The 16,876-nt window shown below is 41.5% G+C and overlaps 1 protein-coding gene across 1 annotated transcript; it reads right to left on the bottom strand.

Moving 5' to 3' along the window:
- Positions 1–1,921: 1,921 nt before the first annotated feature.
- On the bottom strand, positions 1,922–9,603 carry ANKRD1 (ankyrin repeat domain 1). The gene is made up of 9 exons (XM_053983885.1): positions 9,518–9,603; positions 8,165–8,344; positions 6,631–6,768; positions 6,434–6,541; positions 5,723–5,821; positions 4,526–4,624; positions 4,284–4,382; positions 4,074–4,172; positions 1,922–2,865 (listed from the first exon to the last, which is right to left on the bottom strand). Exons 1-9 carry the CDS (start codon positions 9,545–9,547, stop codon positions 2,755–2,757), a joined length of 963 nt encoding a protein of 320 aa, XP_053839860.1. The 5' UTR covers positions 9,548–9,603; the 3' UTR covers positions 1,922–2,754.
- Between the last annotated feature and the right edge of the window lie 7,273 nt (positions 9,604–16,876).

Here is a 16,876-nt window from a genome sequence, read left to right as displayed (position 1 = left end):
CAAATATGAAATATGTTTCTTATATGTTATTACTTGTTGACTTTGTGACTTGAGTCCATTTTATTATAGGTATTGGGAATATTTTATATATGTGTGTGTGTGTATATACATATATGCATAAAGTAGTTTGTAATTTATAGACTTACCTCTAAAATGCTCTAACCAGAGAAGAAGCAAAATGTGTTTGGTGCATTTCTGAATGACATGTTAATCTTGCCTTGGCCAGAGAATAACCTACCTTGAGTTTGGCAGTTCTTTGGTAACTAACATATGGAAGGAGGCTTTGAACGCTTGAGATCCTTCTTGCTACTTGTTTGACTTCAAAAAATTTAACTCTTCATCTTTGCCCTTTATTAGATACAGTGCTTCAGGAGCTGATTGAAAAGTTTCTTCTCCCCCAGTTTCCTGAAGCACATTGCCATGGCCACTTGGGTGCCTGAATGATTGAACTGCTGCTCGGTTAGGTGATGAACAGACTGAGTTAGCCAGCTCTGATGTCATTCCTGTCTCCTGCCAGGCTTGCTGCCAGTGTCCAGGCAATTGGGCAGAAACAAGCAGGGAAGTTGTGGCTTGCAGCGAGAGCAGCCAGTGGAGGTGAGCTGTCATTTCTGTGGATGTTGCACAAATCAGGCCTATGGCTGGCAAGGTGGCACTCGTGAGTTATGGTGCTTGTGTGAGGAAAGTCTCATCTGTCTGAAGCTGTTGGCCTCAGTCTAGGAGAGCTGCCTGCAGACAGAATAGGTGGTTCTTTGGCTTGCTCCTCTGGGTTTTGTGTAAATTCACTCCAAAATTGGCATACCAGGAAAAACCATTCATTGCTGCCCGCTTCTGACTCCACCTCAGGATATTGCCCAGGACATTGCTTTGGCCAGACTATAAAGCCAACTGACATGGGTTGGTGAAGGAGTGTGAGAGCCTCTGGCATATTTGTCTGTCAGGCCACCCAATGGATAATCAGGAATTTAACTGAATGCAGCATCTAAATACCCCTCTACCCTGCTCTCTCCCACCTGGAGTGCTGTGTCCAGCTCTGGGGTCCTCAGCACAGGAAGAACATGGAGCTGTTGGAGTGTGTCCAAAGGCCACAAAGCTGGGAAGAAAGATGGAGCAGTTCTGTGTGGAAGTGCTGAGAGCACTGGGGTTATTCAGCCTGGAGAATAGAAGGCTCCAGTGCCATCTTATTGGGGCCTTGCAGTGTTTAAAGGGGACTTATAAGATTTCTCCAGAATTTTCATCACAACATGTTGTGATAGGACAAGAGATAATGGGTTTAAACTAAAAAAGGGTGGATTTAGTTAGGATACAAGAAAGTCTTTTACAATGAGGGTGGTGAAACACCAGCACAGGTTGCCCAGAGAGGTGGTAAATGTCCTGTCCCTGGAAGCATTCAAGGCCAAGTGGGACAGGGCTCTGAGCAACCTGATCTTGTTGAAAAGGTCCCTGCTCATTGCAGAGGGGTTGGAATAGATGAGCTTTAAAGGTCTCTTCCAGCCCAAACTCTTCTGTGATTCTATGAAATGGGACATCATGCCCTGGCTGGCAGCACAGAAGGTTGTCCTTCTGCTAAAGCAAAGGGAGAAGTGTCTGCCTTTCCTAACAGGACTTGGTATCTCTCTTGGCTTGGATAAATGGAGCTGTCTCGTGCTCCACATTGTAGTGACTAACTAAGAAATTATATTTTTAAAATCAAACTCGGTAATGGAACTGTAACTTTGTTTTACTAGCTAGTTGAAATTCTGTCTTTCTGTTTTCACATGTGCCTTCATTTAACAAAATAAGTGAGATGGGGTTTATCTAACAGTGGCAGGGAGGTAGTGTAAGGGATGGCTGCTCTTGGCAGCTGAGACTTCTTCTACATTTTTAAGAATTTTATAGCAGACATGATGTGAACTTTCTTTAAAGAGAGACAGAATTACCCCATGCATGCTCACCACTCCATCATCCACTCCAGCAAGTAAAAAGAACCACTCAGTTAATTTAATCTGAAATGGATCAGTTCAAAATGTACAGAAAAAGCAGTACAAATTTACAAATATACATAATCAGATTTTGCATTCTTCTATCATATTGTGTAGTAGTCTAGTTTTTAAAAAATTCACTTCCCTGATACAGTCTCCTCTCACCTTCACAACATTATATCTGAGCCCTTCAGTCCAAAGAGGTACATGGTGGTTGGAGCTCTGTCCTCGAGCTCGTTATCAACCACGATTGCCAAACCCTGTGTAAACACCATTGCTCAACTGCTTCATTAAATCCACTTGGCACCTCGGTATACCTTCTTCCTGTGCTCTTCCACATACCGCCACTCAATTCACAGGTTATTTTAGTAGTGAGACCAGGCAACAGTTGCAAGTATTTGCTATTTAGAGCTATTGGAAGGCTTGAGAAAACTTGCTAATATAGTTGAAAATTCTGCCATTTAAGACAAAAGGATTTATGTTGCTGGCAAAAATTGCATTTAGACCAATTGCATCTATTAAAAAAAATAGCTTAAATAATGAACATAATTTAAAATTACTTTTAAATAAATAAATAATAAATATAAATAAATAAAGCCATTTTAGAGCTAGTGGAATTTTAACACTCAACCTCTCTTCTAAAATAATTTCTTGCAGGTTTCTTGCAGTTTTCAGTGAAGGCACCTCAAATAATCCAGTGCCATAAATATTTTCAATAGATGTTCAAGGACATTTTCGTCCAGGTTTGTGGGAAGCATTTCAAAGCAGCAAAAAGACCATGGTCTGGTTTCTCTCTTCAGAATTTACCTAGATGGGCACTCTTTTTAGAATTGTCTTTCAGGCTGTTGAATATCTCTTTGGTGCCATTCTGCCACTGAAGAACAAGATCCATGGGGGTTTTCCCTTCCTGGTTAAAAGAAACAGAGGAATATTTAATTTCATCCACTGATGGCCAAGTCCTTGTTTTTTCCTAAATACATGTTCAGCACCTGCATGATGTGGATTCCTTCTGCACACACAGGCTTAGACTTACTCTTGCACCCCTGGGGTCAGTGTACTTTTGCTGTACAGATCTAGTCCCAGTCCTGCTCAGACCCATGATGAAAACTGCTTGGGTTTCAGTGGGTTTAGGCAAATGCTGTGATCAGCAGAACATGCAGGTCTTCCTTTTGTTCTAGTTTCAAGTGATTAGAAATGTATTTAGGTGCAATCTTAGTAAGACACTCTTCCATTTAATGTAGAATTTAGAGAAGAGTTTAATTATGGTATGAACTACAGGAATTAAGTAGGACCAACTTTTGTGTGCAAACAAAGTCTGGGAGGGCAAGTCTCTGTCCTTTGGGGCTGTACCTTCCACAGTTGCCATACTCTGAGGGATAATGCTGGGTGCAGCCACACTTCAGGGAGGTGAGCAGAGAGTAGGGAGTACAGAGTGCTCCAGTGACTGCTTTCCTCCTTGTCCCCTGGGGTTTTGGCTGATTGTCAGTCAAAAACATTGAGTGGCAATGGTAAAACCCCTGCTACTGCTGTTGGGTTTGGATTTGGGAGAAAAGGTCTGTTAAGTGCTGTATTTTAACAAGTGGTCACAGAGCTCGAGCAGTGCTGCTGCTGCAATGGCTCTGAGCACAGCCAAGTGTGGGACTTGTCTCTGCTCAGCCACAGGGATTTGTTGGCTGGCAGTAAGGCTGACAGCCAGTCCTCCAGCTGTAGTGCTGGGGCTGGCCCTCACCTGTGGGCTTAACAAAAATATTTCTCTTACAAGCTAAGGTCTTTGTTGTCTCAGTGGTGGTTGAAGCCCAGGAGTTGTGCAGAGTAAGTGTCCGGTCTATTACATCTTTTCATGATATGAGTAATTAAAATAAATGATAGAAAGGTGTGATGTTGTCTAAGTAGCAGATAGTGGGCTCTGGTTTCAAAAGAGGTACTGGGTTTTCCTCTTTTCCCTGACCTCCCCCAAGTTACTCTTTTTCCCTGTCTCAGCTCTGCTTTAATTCGCTCTGAAGTGATCTAATTAAGCCTGTTCAAAATAGTCTCTCCCGGTCTTGAAACCTTGCTCTGGTGGGAAACTTATTTTAAAGCATTTTAAAATTTCTTGGATTTTGTGCTATTACTCACGCAGTTCTTTAGAGTCAGATCTGCTCCGTGCAGGATCAGCAGCCTGATGATTTTGTAGCGGTTCAGCCTCACGGCGTCGTGCATTGGCGTGTCCCCCTCCTAGAGCGGCGGAGCCCAGCGTCAGTGCCGGCGCTGCCGGCCGGGCTCCGCGGGCGGGCGGGCGGCAGCGCCGCGCTGGGGGAGCCGCGGGGGAGAGGCGCTGCTGCTTACCCTGTCTCTGGCGTTCAGATCCGCCTCGCAGGCGATGAGGTGCTCCCCGCAGTCGTAGCGACCTGTTCGCACAGCCACGTGCAAGGGCGTGCTGCGCAGCTGAGGGGCAGGGGAGGAGATGGTCAGTGGCATGGAACAGGTGAGAGCGGCTTCAGAAACAGCTGCCAGAAATCATCTACTGGGAGCAAGGGTCAGCTTTTCGTCACAAATTTAAAAAGCTGCAGAGTTCTAGAAGCACGTACCTTGTCTCTTGCATTTATGTTTATTCCTTTGTCCAGTAAGAATTTCAGAACATCCAGATTTCCACCCCGGCATGCCCAGTGCAGAGCTGTAGAATGAAGCTTTAATAGGAAAACGAAATTAAAAGTATTTTAATACATCATTATATTAAAAACCACTATTTTAACCAAATTTCTAAATTAATCCAAATTAATTTTATGTGATTTAACCTAGAGCACTTCACTGTCATCACACAGTGATCACAGTTTCTAGTAAAAAAAAATAACATTTTTCTAGTAACAGCTTTTCTTATTTTGCCCTAATTTCTACAGTACTGTGAATTTCTCATTCTTCATATTCAGTGCATGTTACTCCTAAAGACAGAGATCTTGGCAATGCTGCTGTGAGAGAGGATGTGTTTTGTCTATTCCTTGAGCTTAGAAGTTACCTTTAGCCAGGTATGTGGCTGGTATGTGCTAGTTAATATTTTTTATTTAATGCCTTTTGGATTCTAAAATGCATAGAAAATTAAGCTCAAGGGAGAGAATAGTTCTCTTTACAAAACAAACAAATCCCCAAGTTATGCAAGTCCACAAAGTGAATTAAAACCCCTCTCCTCTACAAGATTCAGCGTCTGCCCTGAGCTGTGCTGGAAGGAGTCCCTTGATGCTCGCACTCGTCATTCCTCCTCTTCCTCGCCCTCTGTGAGCCCCGCCGGGTTAGCGAGGGGAGCAAGGCTGGCCAGGGCCAGCTGCTCGGCCAAGGGAAACGAGCACAGGAGCAGCTGCAGGAGCTGTGGCTACTCGGGAGCCCTCGTGGCCGGCATTGCGGAGGAGCAGGGGGCTCTCCCGGGCACAGCCTTGAAATCCTGGTGCCCGTGCTGACCCCGGGGGACAGCGTGGCACAGCGCTGCCAGCACCTGCCGGCAGGCTGAGGTGGGAGCCTGACCTCAGCTCTCCTACCCTACCCCAGGCTTTCTTGCTTGTGGCACTCTGCTGGCCAGCACTTCCTGTGGTTTCCAACAACCATTTTGGCACAGGGAGGCAGACACTCCCTCCTGAAACCTCTTCTCAACAATGTTATTTTAAGGATAAACTTCGAAGACATTGCAAGGCCTTTTAGTACTCCTCCTCTGTAAGAAGCACTTCTATAAATGGTTCTCCTGGCACGTATAAAGCAATGAGCAGCTTTTGGGAAGAGGTGTGAGTGGATGTGCATACCATGTCTTTCTGTTCAAGCTGGGCTCCAGCTTCCACCAGCTTTTTCACCACCTCTAGATGTCCTTCAGAGCATGCCCTGTGCAGCGCAGTGCGTTTGTACTGGCAATTGAAACAGTGCAAAGTTAGATATTACATATGGCACAAAACATCTTTAATGATGATGGCAAATACATACTCCATGCTGGGTCCTTTTAAAGAGCTAATACTTTTGAGACCTGAAATCTGCTAAATTTTAGTGGCAACCTAATAGCTGAGAGCTGCCTACCCAGCATTTTAAAGGATGGGAAAGTATCTGCAATATGGCATCCAGATTTAAAATGATGCCTGTTGAGTTCCCCATCCAACATGCTACACTGTGTCTTGAAAGTGCAGGTCCTGCATTATGGAGTATGAGGGCAGCCACTTACTTCTGTTGTTCTGCAGAAAAATTTCCTATCTCTATTTCCATAGCATTGGAAGATCACCTTTTAAAGAAAATCAGGTTCTCCTGGGCACCAACAGTCTTCTTTTAAATATAGACTCTTTTGAGGTAATATGATTTTGAAGGGTCTCAGTGGCCTCTAGAAAACTTGATGTACAAAACTTCCAGCATTTATTTACTTTCCCCCACCCCTTTTTGCCTCTCATGAGGGTGGAATCTACAAAACCTCATGGTAAAAGTTATTTTTGTTCTCTTCTCTAGCAGGCTTTGCATTAGGAAGCAGACTGTACCTTATCACAGACATTTGGATCCCCTTTGTCTGACAGGTATTTTTCTATTACTGGCAACTTATTCTCCAGGGCAGCTTTGAAGAATGTGGGAATATCCACAGGTCCTGTCTGAAGGAAAGAATATGGAGAACATAAATGTGTGTGGCACAAACCCCGATTAATCCTTTCCCAGAATAAGCTACTTTGAAGTAACTTACAATAACTTCTGGTTCAGGTTTCTTTAAAACAGGCACTTTCACTTTCTTGCATCTTTTCTTCTTCTTCAGCTCAATAATTTTTTCAAGATCCTCCAAATTTTCAAGTTTTGACCTGGCCTCTAATTTCTTCTTCTTCAGCTGGAACAAATCAGGGAAAGCAGCAAGTTGAGCTGTGTGACCACCTCTCCTTTTCAGAGTGGCAGGACAGCAATGTGATACTATTCAGCTGAATTCAACTAAGACTGGATGAACTTTGAAATAAATTGTTTTAATTTTTTTTTTTTTCCAGATAGGGCTTCTCCTGCTTGTAAAAAGCAGGAGCAGGACCTGCTTGTAAAAAGCATCTGGGCATGAAGCCAGTGTGGGGCACTGCTGACACCAAGGGCAGGTGTGTTGCCTGAACTGAGATCCCACGAGGTGTCCCTGGCTTCAGGAGATTCACAAACAGGGGCTGACTCAGGGTGAATACAGATGACAGAGTCTGTCCCATGGTGTGATTAAGGGTGAATACACTGGTGACACCCTGTCAGATGGTATACAGTTTTGTCAACTGAATTCTTACTCAAGTTATTTCCACCTCTTCTTTTTATTGTTCTCTGCATTTGTGGTTTGGTCTGCTGGTCATTGGCCTACTGGAAAATAATAATGCTGACTGTGGATAACTGGAAACCCAATAAGTTCTTAGGAACCTGCTTTGAAGGAATGCAAAAAAGCCTCTGTAGCCAGTAATGTTTCTGTTGAAGTTTAAGAAGTAATTTTTATTCAAATGTTTCTGAGACGGACTTTCTTACTCTTCACGTTTTAGAACAAGGTCTTATTTCCCCTGCTACTTAAACTTTATCATTACCAAATCACTTAAAATCTTTAGGCCAGTTGATTGCTTATTCACAAAAAACAAACAAACAAACAAACAAAAAAAACCAACAAAACAAACAAACAAAAAAACCTGCTACTTTGTTACTGGGGGAAAAACAAACACCAGTACTTAAGGATCTAGGGAGAATTGTGCTCCAGGAATTGAAATTGGTACTTTTCTGTAGACTAGTATGAGTTTAATTTGTAGCTGTTCTTCCCAAATGTGCTAGTAAGTGTAATGCCTTGTTTTCATAAAAAGAACCTTTTCATGTTAATTAAGGCTTCTGGCTTCAGAAATGCACTCTTCAATCTTTTGTGGGTTAGTTATTTTTGGTAGCAGTCATTAGGTGTGCAAGCTGAAGGTGTCTCTCTGGCTCTGACTGCTCCCCCCCACTGACAGCCAGCAGCAGCTGACCCCTGGGCAGAGGAGCTCTCAGGGTTTCAGGCAGACAGTATGGGGTGCTTTAGGTTCTGCCTCAACTGTTATTGCCTGCACCCACAGGCTACAGAGGTGAGCACATCTCCGTGGTCTTCAGTGGACTTTAGACCAGCCTCCTTTCATGGTGGTCTCCCAAGGGTTTTTCTAGCTCACCATGTATTTCTAACTTAGAGGCAAAACTTCAAGGACTGCAGCAGGAAATGCATACATGATGATAAAAATCCAAGCAGAAAACCCTACCTCTGCTTCTAGTTTTTTCTCCTTCTCATAAGCCAGATCACCTCGGGTCAGTGAGTGCTCAGGGATTGTCTTTAGGTCCTCCTGCTTCTCTAATCTTACTGCAGCTTCATACTCTCCATTTTTGAAGTCCTCAGGGAGGAAGCTGCCAGTCTCTTTATCATCCACCTTCTTCCCAGTCACCTGTAAATGCAAACATGATATAATATAATCAGTGAATTCCTGACTGCAGCAGCCACCACCTGGAAACATGGATTGCTTAGGGCTGATTGCACCTCATTCCTGCCCTCTCTCACTGTGTGACAGCCAGGACAGGCCATTCTGCCTGTGCCTGGTTAGCTGGGGATGCAGCTGCCTGGGGCACATCTCCCATGCAGTTAAATTGGGTTGCTGAGGGATTTCAAGGCTGGTTTTATCCATTGCTGTCAGCCAAAGTCCCATTCATAGCAGAATGGCAGAAGCTATGTGGTGCTGTGCAGCAGCACAGCTTTCAATAGTTTTCAGAAATATTTCTGGTGCCAATTAAGTGTGCACAAAGAGATAACTTGTTAAACTTAGCAGAGGCAGATGTGTATTTTGAGAGTGGTTCATGTGGCCTAGAACTACTTGGGCAGTTGTATCTTAAGCAAACCATCGGGGATATTAAGTGCAGTCCTTTACTGAATATTTCGTTTTCCCAGTTTCTCCATCAGATCAGACATTCTTAGTCTGAATCCTGCAGTGGAATGTCCCATTACTTGTGGTCTAGACCTAACTTTTCAAAGACTTTTACATCATGAACAGTAGTGGCTGTAGGAACTGTTAGTTTATTACTAGAAACAATAGTATTATTAAGCTGCTAATTTAGTGTTATAAAATACTGTAGTTTCCAAGCATTAGTATGTTGTCCCAGTCCCTTATGATATAGGAATTACTTAGTGAGATCATAAGATCACTGGCTTCTAAAAATATATATGAATTAAAACCAAGGACAGAGTCAAATAAATAGCTACATTTTGGTTGGTCTTTGCCTGGTAAACTGTGCTGTGATGCCAAATCCAAACAGCTGTATGGTTATATCTGTGGTGAGACCCTTTCCCAAGGAAAACTTAAAATGAAAATTAAAATATAATGTAATATAATATAATATAATATAATATAATATAATATAATATAATATAATATAATATAATATAATATAATATAATATAATATAATATAATATAATATAACAGTATATAAGGGTTTGCACCTAGAGCACAGCAGTGCTGGTAACCTGCTAAATCAGTGATCCACAAAGGACTTCTTTCTCTGCCTGGTCCAATGACAGTCTAGAAGATAATTAATTGTGAGTAAATGAAAGAAGGTTGCACCTACCAGCTCTTCTACTTTCATCATCATCGTCATATTTGCTGGTGATCAGAGGCTGTGCTCCTGTGTGCCTGAAACCTCCCAGGGCTCAGGGCAGCTCTGCAGGGACCACCACGCTCACTGCACTTATATATCTTTGGGAGAACTGTGCTTGAATGAGATAATCTTCCAACCTGGGAATCCAAGTATGCCCCTTGTGCTTGCCAGCTGAGAGGTGGCTCACGCTCATTCCAGACACGTTAATGAGCCAGATCTGGTGTCGAGGCAGCGAGGGGCGTCAGCTGGGCCAGGAAGGGTGAGAGCCCCACAGTCCCACCACAGTATGGCAATCAGAATGAAATGTGAGCTCATCATTCCTTTGGCAATGACTGCACTGCTCAGCAATGCGAGCCATTCTGTGCTCCCAGTGCCCACTAGGACAGCTGTCTGTTGATGCAGCATTATAACTTCATCTTCTTCTTGCTTTTTTTCTTTAATTGACATTCAGATGACTGTAAGACACTGGAAAGGCTAAATGGCTTATGTACAATGCTTATAGCACTATCTTCCTGGTAAATGGATTGTTACCTCTCAAGTCTCAAAAAGCCATTATTTTCATTGCTATTTATTCTTGGATGATAAACACTTTTAGGGGAAAGGCTTTTTCTCATCATGATGACAGTCTTCTATATTTGTTGGAAGGAATTCTCTGAAGGGATTACTATATCAGAATGATGTCTCTGGTGCTAAAAGGGCCTATGACATGATGAGCTGCAATCAGTGTAAGATATCAAAACAGTAAGATTTGCAATTTTTTTGGACCCTTGTCAATTATTTTAAGCCAAATAATAAATTACGTTTATGCAAAAGAAAAAAAGAAGGGGGGAAACTTAATACTGTTTTCTCAGGCAATATTTTCCTTCTGGATATGAGAGAATAGAGGTCCAGAAGTGATTGTTTATTTTTTAGGATAAGATGAGATGAGATACACACAAATACATGCAGATAATGTGTGGGTTTTGGGGGAAAAGGGCTATTGAATCCTTTGGGAAAGGATTCAGTGCTATGAACCAGAGTGGTCTGGAATCAGGAGAATGATCACCAGCAGAAGGCAGTTTTATAGGAGGAAGAGGCACTAATCTTTGCATTCAAAGCGTGTGGGTAAATGCCAGGACACACTGGTTCTGTGACAGTGCAATGCCTGGAAGTCCTGTCCTGTGAGGCACTCAGGTCACCTGGCTGAAATGAATGCAGCAGCTCAGGTGCTTCAGGCACAACATGTACACAAGTGCTTCACCAAATCGAGACCTGTCTCGGGTGTTGTTTATACCATTAGCATCATTAGCATGCTGCATTCCTGACATTGACCTTTCAAGGTGTCTCTCCTCTGAACTATCCCCCAGTAATCCGAGTACATCCAAACATGTCTTCTAGTGCCCATCATACCTATGCCCTCCCTTTCCCTGAAATGAAGCTGGACATCAGGTGGTTCCTTACCACTCAGAATATATATGACATTAGAGAATGAGTCCCAGAACTGAAATAGAGTATGTGCTAGCAACACAACCTTTCAGAACATCTTTTTCTAAAGTACAGCAATGCTATCATTCCCCCCTAGTGGTATGTTCTGAATCACACTGCCAGGCTTTTTTTCACTGCAGTTTTGTACTCCTGTTAAATGTCTCTGTGACAAGAGGCAGCTCTGGCATTTTCTTGTGTTCTAACAGCTTATCTCAATCTGTTCAGTCCTCTGATTTTTATTTGGGAGATTGTCTTGAAATCCACAATTCTAACAGGATGGCTGCATAGAATGCTTCTAGTTTAGTGGAAACAGATGACAGCAGAGACCTGATGGAGAAAGAGAAATGTAGAGGTTTGCTTTTAGAACAAAAACTGTTTAAGGAACTGTGAACTTCCTCTGGACTCTTTTTTTTTTTTTTTTGAAGCTTACTTTTCCCTTTTTTTGCTTTCCCTTTTTTTTTTTTTTTTTTTTTTTTTTTTTTTTAACAGCTTGAGATATAAAACTGGCTCAGCAAGTGTGGAAGCTTCCCTAATGTGGAAGCTTTAAGGAGATAGATCTTCCTCTGCAAATGGTACATAAATCCAGAGCTAGAGTAGCTTTACAGGAAACCTCAGTGCTCTGAGGGGAAACAGAAACCAATTCTCATGAGTGCTACCAAAACACCACTGTTTATTCATCCTTAAAGCATCCCATCCATGATGACTAAAAGAATAATAAAAAATAGAATATTCCTTGATTATCCCAAGTTTCTATTTTGAAATAGTGCCACCCAGAAACCCACTTTAACCAAAGACTGGGGTCTAAATTAACCTAACAGTAAATGCTTTTAAGCTAAACGTCATGTAAACAAAGGCAACACGATTGAAATAGCAGAAATGCACCAGTTTGTATCAGCTAAGACTCTTGGCTTATCACTATTGCTTAATATTGAAGGCGAAGTAGTATAATGAGCTTGTAACCTTGTACTGGACAGTAACCACTCAATCACCTTTCATCAAGTGATTTCTCGTTAAGGTGGTAATAACAGATGGTCAGTGGGCGATGTGTAACAGGAATCTAAAAAACTCTTGCCACTCCACTGAAGGATAAGGCCGAGCAATCATCTGCAAGGTGTGAGGCAACTGGATATTGTCACAAAAATCCTCCGCAGAGAAAACACGAAAGGACAGTAAGCTCAGCATGACAGGCAGAGAACTGTGGCACACCCTGTTCCCTGCTACCAAAATTGAACTGACTAGATTAAGGAATGTTTGTAATTAATTTTTCTAAGTGATTAATGGTAGTGTGAAAGTATCATGTGTGATAAAAATGATATTGCCACCTCCTGTCAAGCATGCGATGGTCGTCTTTTCAGTGGCGTCATTGCCCAACTCGTCTGTCTTACATTTTCCAGCACTCTGCCTTGGCTGTGTCCATGCACCCAGAGATGCTGCCCTTGGATGCCACTGTGCCTGGCTGCCTGTTGTCCTTTTCCTGCTTCTAAGTAAGGAAGGTATGAAAAAATCAGTTGCGAGGAGTGGTAATGCACCTAAGAGGTTATTGAGCCAGCAGACTGTTCCACATGTGTGCAGTCAAAGATAAATTCATAACCAAGGTACACAGAAGCAGCAACCACAGGTTACTCCTCCTGGATTAGTGATGTGTTAGTGTGCAATGGCTTGTTTATTTTGCAGTGTGTGTGTGCACCCTTTATATATCCACGTGCAACAGCAGTATATAACTGCATATTGCAAGAAATGCATTTATTTCCTCATCTTTCTTTTTAGCTGTTGGTTTTCCATAAAAGGCAGGATACACTTTTATTTGTCTAATATATTTCTCTTCAATACTTTTGTCAAGAAGTTAACAATGATTTTACATCATTGTTTGGACACGTGATGAAAATGCTAAACGATGTTGTACCAGGAACTGATCCTTGTGGGAATCTGCTGGAAATAGTTCCACTCGTTACTCTCACCACTTTGCAATCTGTCAGTGAGCCAACTTTTAGTTCTTCCAAAATGCATCCTTTTAATTCCATACAATGCATGCTTTTTAATCATACCAACATATGCCATGAAATGAAATGCCTTTGGCAAGACCCAAGTAAACTGCATTAGCATGAATGCTACTCTAAACCAGACCTTTAATTCTGCAAAAAGACACTTTTAAAAAAAGGTTTTCTTTGCACCTAGGCCTACAGATTGGCATCCATTCTATGTAACTTGTCTGATTCTGTCTTGATAAAGCTTTGATTAACTCTTCCCCCTGTTTTCCCAGAACTAAGTCATGTCAGCCAGCCTGTTGTTAACTCTTTCATCATTTTCAGCCAGTCAGAACATGTTGGGAGCTAAAAAAAAAAATGAAAATGAGCTTCTCTGCTTTACTGGCACTGAAGCTGGCCTGTGATATCTTTGGAGGAAGCCCAAGTGGATGCTCTACCTGAGGGAGATTCCTGCTTCTTGTGAATAAAAAGGAGCTCAGGGAATCAAGGTGATAAAGAATTGGATGGATTTTGCTTTAAAATACAAGAATGTTTTCACAAAGCATTGATTTTGTAATCTCTTAGCAAAACAGTAGTGTGTCACAACTCTGTTATAGGATATGCACTCAGGCAGCCTCTCTCTCATTTATTGGAGTCATATCCACTATAATGTTATAAATAGCTTGAGGAGAATTTTAAAATCACTATTATCTGGAAAAAAATAACCCTTTTATGTTTTAACTTTGGGGGGAGAGGGTTTATTGGTTTGGGTTTTGTTTTTGATTTTAACATTTTGCAATTAAAATGGAAATGCATAAATCTGCTTCACATTAAATTTGCTGAAAAGCTATTTCTCCCCTTTCATCAGGTTTCATTGGCAGTAAGATATCACTGGATTTTTATCCAAGCTATGTTTAACAAATATCTCCTTCGATTCCAATAGTACCAGTGAGGGTGGAAAAGCATTGATGCAAATTTGCAATTACATTACATCATAGTTGGTCGTCCTCTTTGGGCTGGAGGATAGATATTTCCTTGGCTGCAAATAGGATAAGAAAACACTTTTTCTCTTTTTTGTCAGTTTATTATAGGTATATAGCATATAATATAAAAGAAGTTTGAGTTTAATTTTAGAGAAGAGAGTAAGTAAAACACCAACAGAAAAAAAAAAAGACAAGCAAAAACCTTGAATGCACCTTTCCCCCTGAAGTTTCATAATCAGAGACAAATTTATGTTTGTGATGAATTTGGAGAAAAACCTTGTGTCCTTTTGTAACCCAGAAGTTTTACAGGAGTCTGTTATGACACTGGCATGGAGTTTCTGTATTCTGTTTTATTTCAGTTCAGAAAGTATAGGGAGTACATGCAAAGGGAGGAAAGAAGAGTGAATGATCTAAGTTGGTTTCTCTGGGTCTGCAAACTGTAATTTATTCATCTGCAGACACTATTTTTAGGAAGTTGCTGTTTCACAAAGGTAAATACTAAAAATCTCCCCCATAACTATTTTGACTCAGCAAAGGCATCTGCACAGCACAGCCAGCTGGATAAGGAGACCATGGGGTAGGCCTTTTCCCCAAAAAATCTGTTGTTATCCAGAAGAGCTAGAGAGATGATTAGGCTGTGACCAGGACCAGCCAGTACTTCCTGAAGCTCTGCCCATATCCAATGCACATATCCTGTGAGAAATTTGCTATGAGCTCTGCTTCTTTTTTCATGTTTTTTCAACCACCTGTGTGGCAAAGACAGTGTAGGCATAGGCTTTTCTCACTCTAAAATCATAGAAAGAGCTAAAAGATCCCTCTTTTTCCTCCCCCTTGGGCATTGATACAGATGGCATTATTAATGCAGGATGGCATTAATCCAAATGAAACACTAAATTTCATGGTGAAGAAGTGTAAAAACAAATACGTACTTTACTTTTTTCTCATGGATACCAGAAAAAAAAATTAAGAAACTGAGATGCTGAAGGTCATTGTCATTTGTCAGTGCCCAGTTTTTCAGATGTCCAAGGGTTGTGGATGAGTGACCACAGGAGTGAATACATTCCCAGAGGTTCCTGCCTCAATGGCAAAGAAGAGGCCACTGCCTTCTCTGACACTTTGATTCAGACCACTGGGTTGTCTTTATTTCAAGTGAGTGGCCAGTAAATTCTGTTGAGTAACCTTATGTTTTCATACAGTGGTGTGTGATGAGGAAGGGAAAAGGCATTGCTATCCCACTAAGCAGTATGAGTCAGAGAACTAGTTTGGAGGAAATGAGAAATCACCAGGGGCTTTGCCAAGAAACTGCAGCTTGTGAGACACGGCACAGTTCAGCCAGTTACTTTGTTTTCTTCATACAGCAATTCTTAGTTTTGGCAGAAAGTAGAAAAGAAATATTGAAACATCGGATGTCTAAATTCCACCGGGCTCCTGGCTTTCCTGAAGCAAGGAAGTGTTGGGCATTTCTGACTGACTACAACTTTGTCTGAATTCCAGCTCAAATAGGTATGGAAAAACTGTTTCCTTTTCTTTTGCAATACTCTTAAGCCCTATTTGTCAGAGGCCAAACACATGGTCACAGTCTGAACTCTTAGGTTTGCATGTGCTGGCTCAGAATGCCAGAATGCTGAGGTTAGAGCCAGGTACATGTGAATTTGTGATTATTCTTGCAATTTCCTTTTGGGCTTTCCTCTTTTAGTGTTTGATCACAGAAATCAGTAGAAATGTTTTCCCTGTCTTTTGGGGGGAAAAAAATTCACTTGAGACGTATATGACATTTGTCACCTCCTGTCAGAAATCCCTACCAGGTGACCTAGAGGCTTGCACAGATGGAAGAAAAAAAGAGATGTTGCTTTGATCAAAAGTCAGTCAATCAATAAATCAGGAGCAAGAGAAAAACTGTATTCCAAAAAGAGCCAAAATATAGCACTGTCATGTATTTTGAACATCTACCCAGCACTAAGATCACTACAGCTGTGTTCTGTGTCCAACAATGCTCATTTGATTTTTGAGGGCTACTCAAAACTAAGGGAAAAAAAGTAGTACCTTGAGTATGGGGTTAAAATGTAATTTTATTTGCTTTTAATTACATCTGTACATTTGAGAAGGACACTTTTTAATCTCTTATCAAAGCATTCTATTTTTCTTTGATCTAACTAGAATTTATTGTGTGCAGTTGCCACCAGCATCTGTAATCCTTCTTAAAATCCCTTTATGCATTCCACTTTCTTCCAGGCTGGCCTTTTTCTGTCCATCATGAACCTATTCTCCCTTTTGTTTATATGTGCATCTTCCATTTGTCTCCATTGGAGTTAGACACACACACACACAAATGAATAGTCCTTTGAAGTGTATGTTTTCTTTGTATTTTGTTTCACATGATCATTAATTTATATGTTTGTTTACCACTCAGGGAGATCTCAGTTATCTATATTAAGGGAGCCTTTAGAATGAGGGGAAAAAAACCCCAAGCATTTTCTTGTTTGTTACTGCCTAGGAATAATGGCAGTGACATGTAGCAGCTTTCTTAGATATAGCAGCACTCTATCACGCAATGGTAGAGTTTCATTGGCACCCTTATGGCATTTTTATGTAAAGAAAATCTAAAATGGAAAGTTTTGAACCTCTGAAATGTTGCCTCTGTCACCTGTAAATGCCAGGGTAAGTGGCCTTAGTAGTTTGAAGCCATCCCATAGCTGTTTTGTACACTCAGTGAAGTCCTGGTCTTCCTCACACACACAAGGCATTCTGCATTGATGGACTGTCCCAAAACCACTGACTTGGCATAGAAACCCTCTAGTGAACTGTACACCTCTGAAAATGGTATCTAATACACTCTGAGACCACAGTACCAATTTCTTACTGAAAATAAAACCAAGCAGAGTAGGCTGTAGCAACTACTTAGCCATCAGAAATCATGA

The sequence above is a fragment of the Vidua macroura genome, chromosome 8 (genome assembly GCF_024509145.1).
Source record: "Vidua macroura isolate BioBank_ID:100142 chromosome 8, ASM2450914v1, whole genome shotgun sequence".
Taxonomy (NCBI): Eukaryota; Metazoa; Chordata; class Aves; order Passeriformes; family Viduidae; genus Vidua; species Vidua macroura.
Note: the sequence above shows the minus strand (reverse complement) of the source record. Positions and strands in the feature narration are given on the sequence as shown.

Bases quoted from the DNA above. Each gene is read 5' to 3' on its own strand.
- ANKRD1 (XM_053983885.1), bottom strand. From the start codon at position 9,547: ATGACGATGATGATGAAAGTAGAAGAGCTG. The intron at 6,542-6,630 runs GTAAGTTACTTC...TCTTTCCTTCAG, and splicing joins AACCTGAACCAGAAGTTATT to ACAGGACCTGTGGATATTCC. The intron at 2,866-4,073 runs GTGAGTAATAGC...TCTTTTAACCAG, and splicing joins ATCTGACTCTAAAGAACTGC to GAAGGGAAAACCCCCATGGA.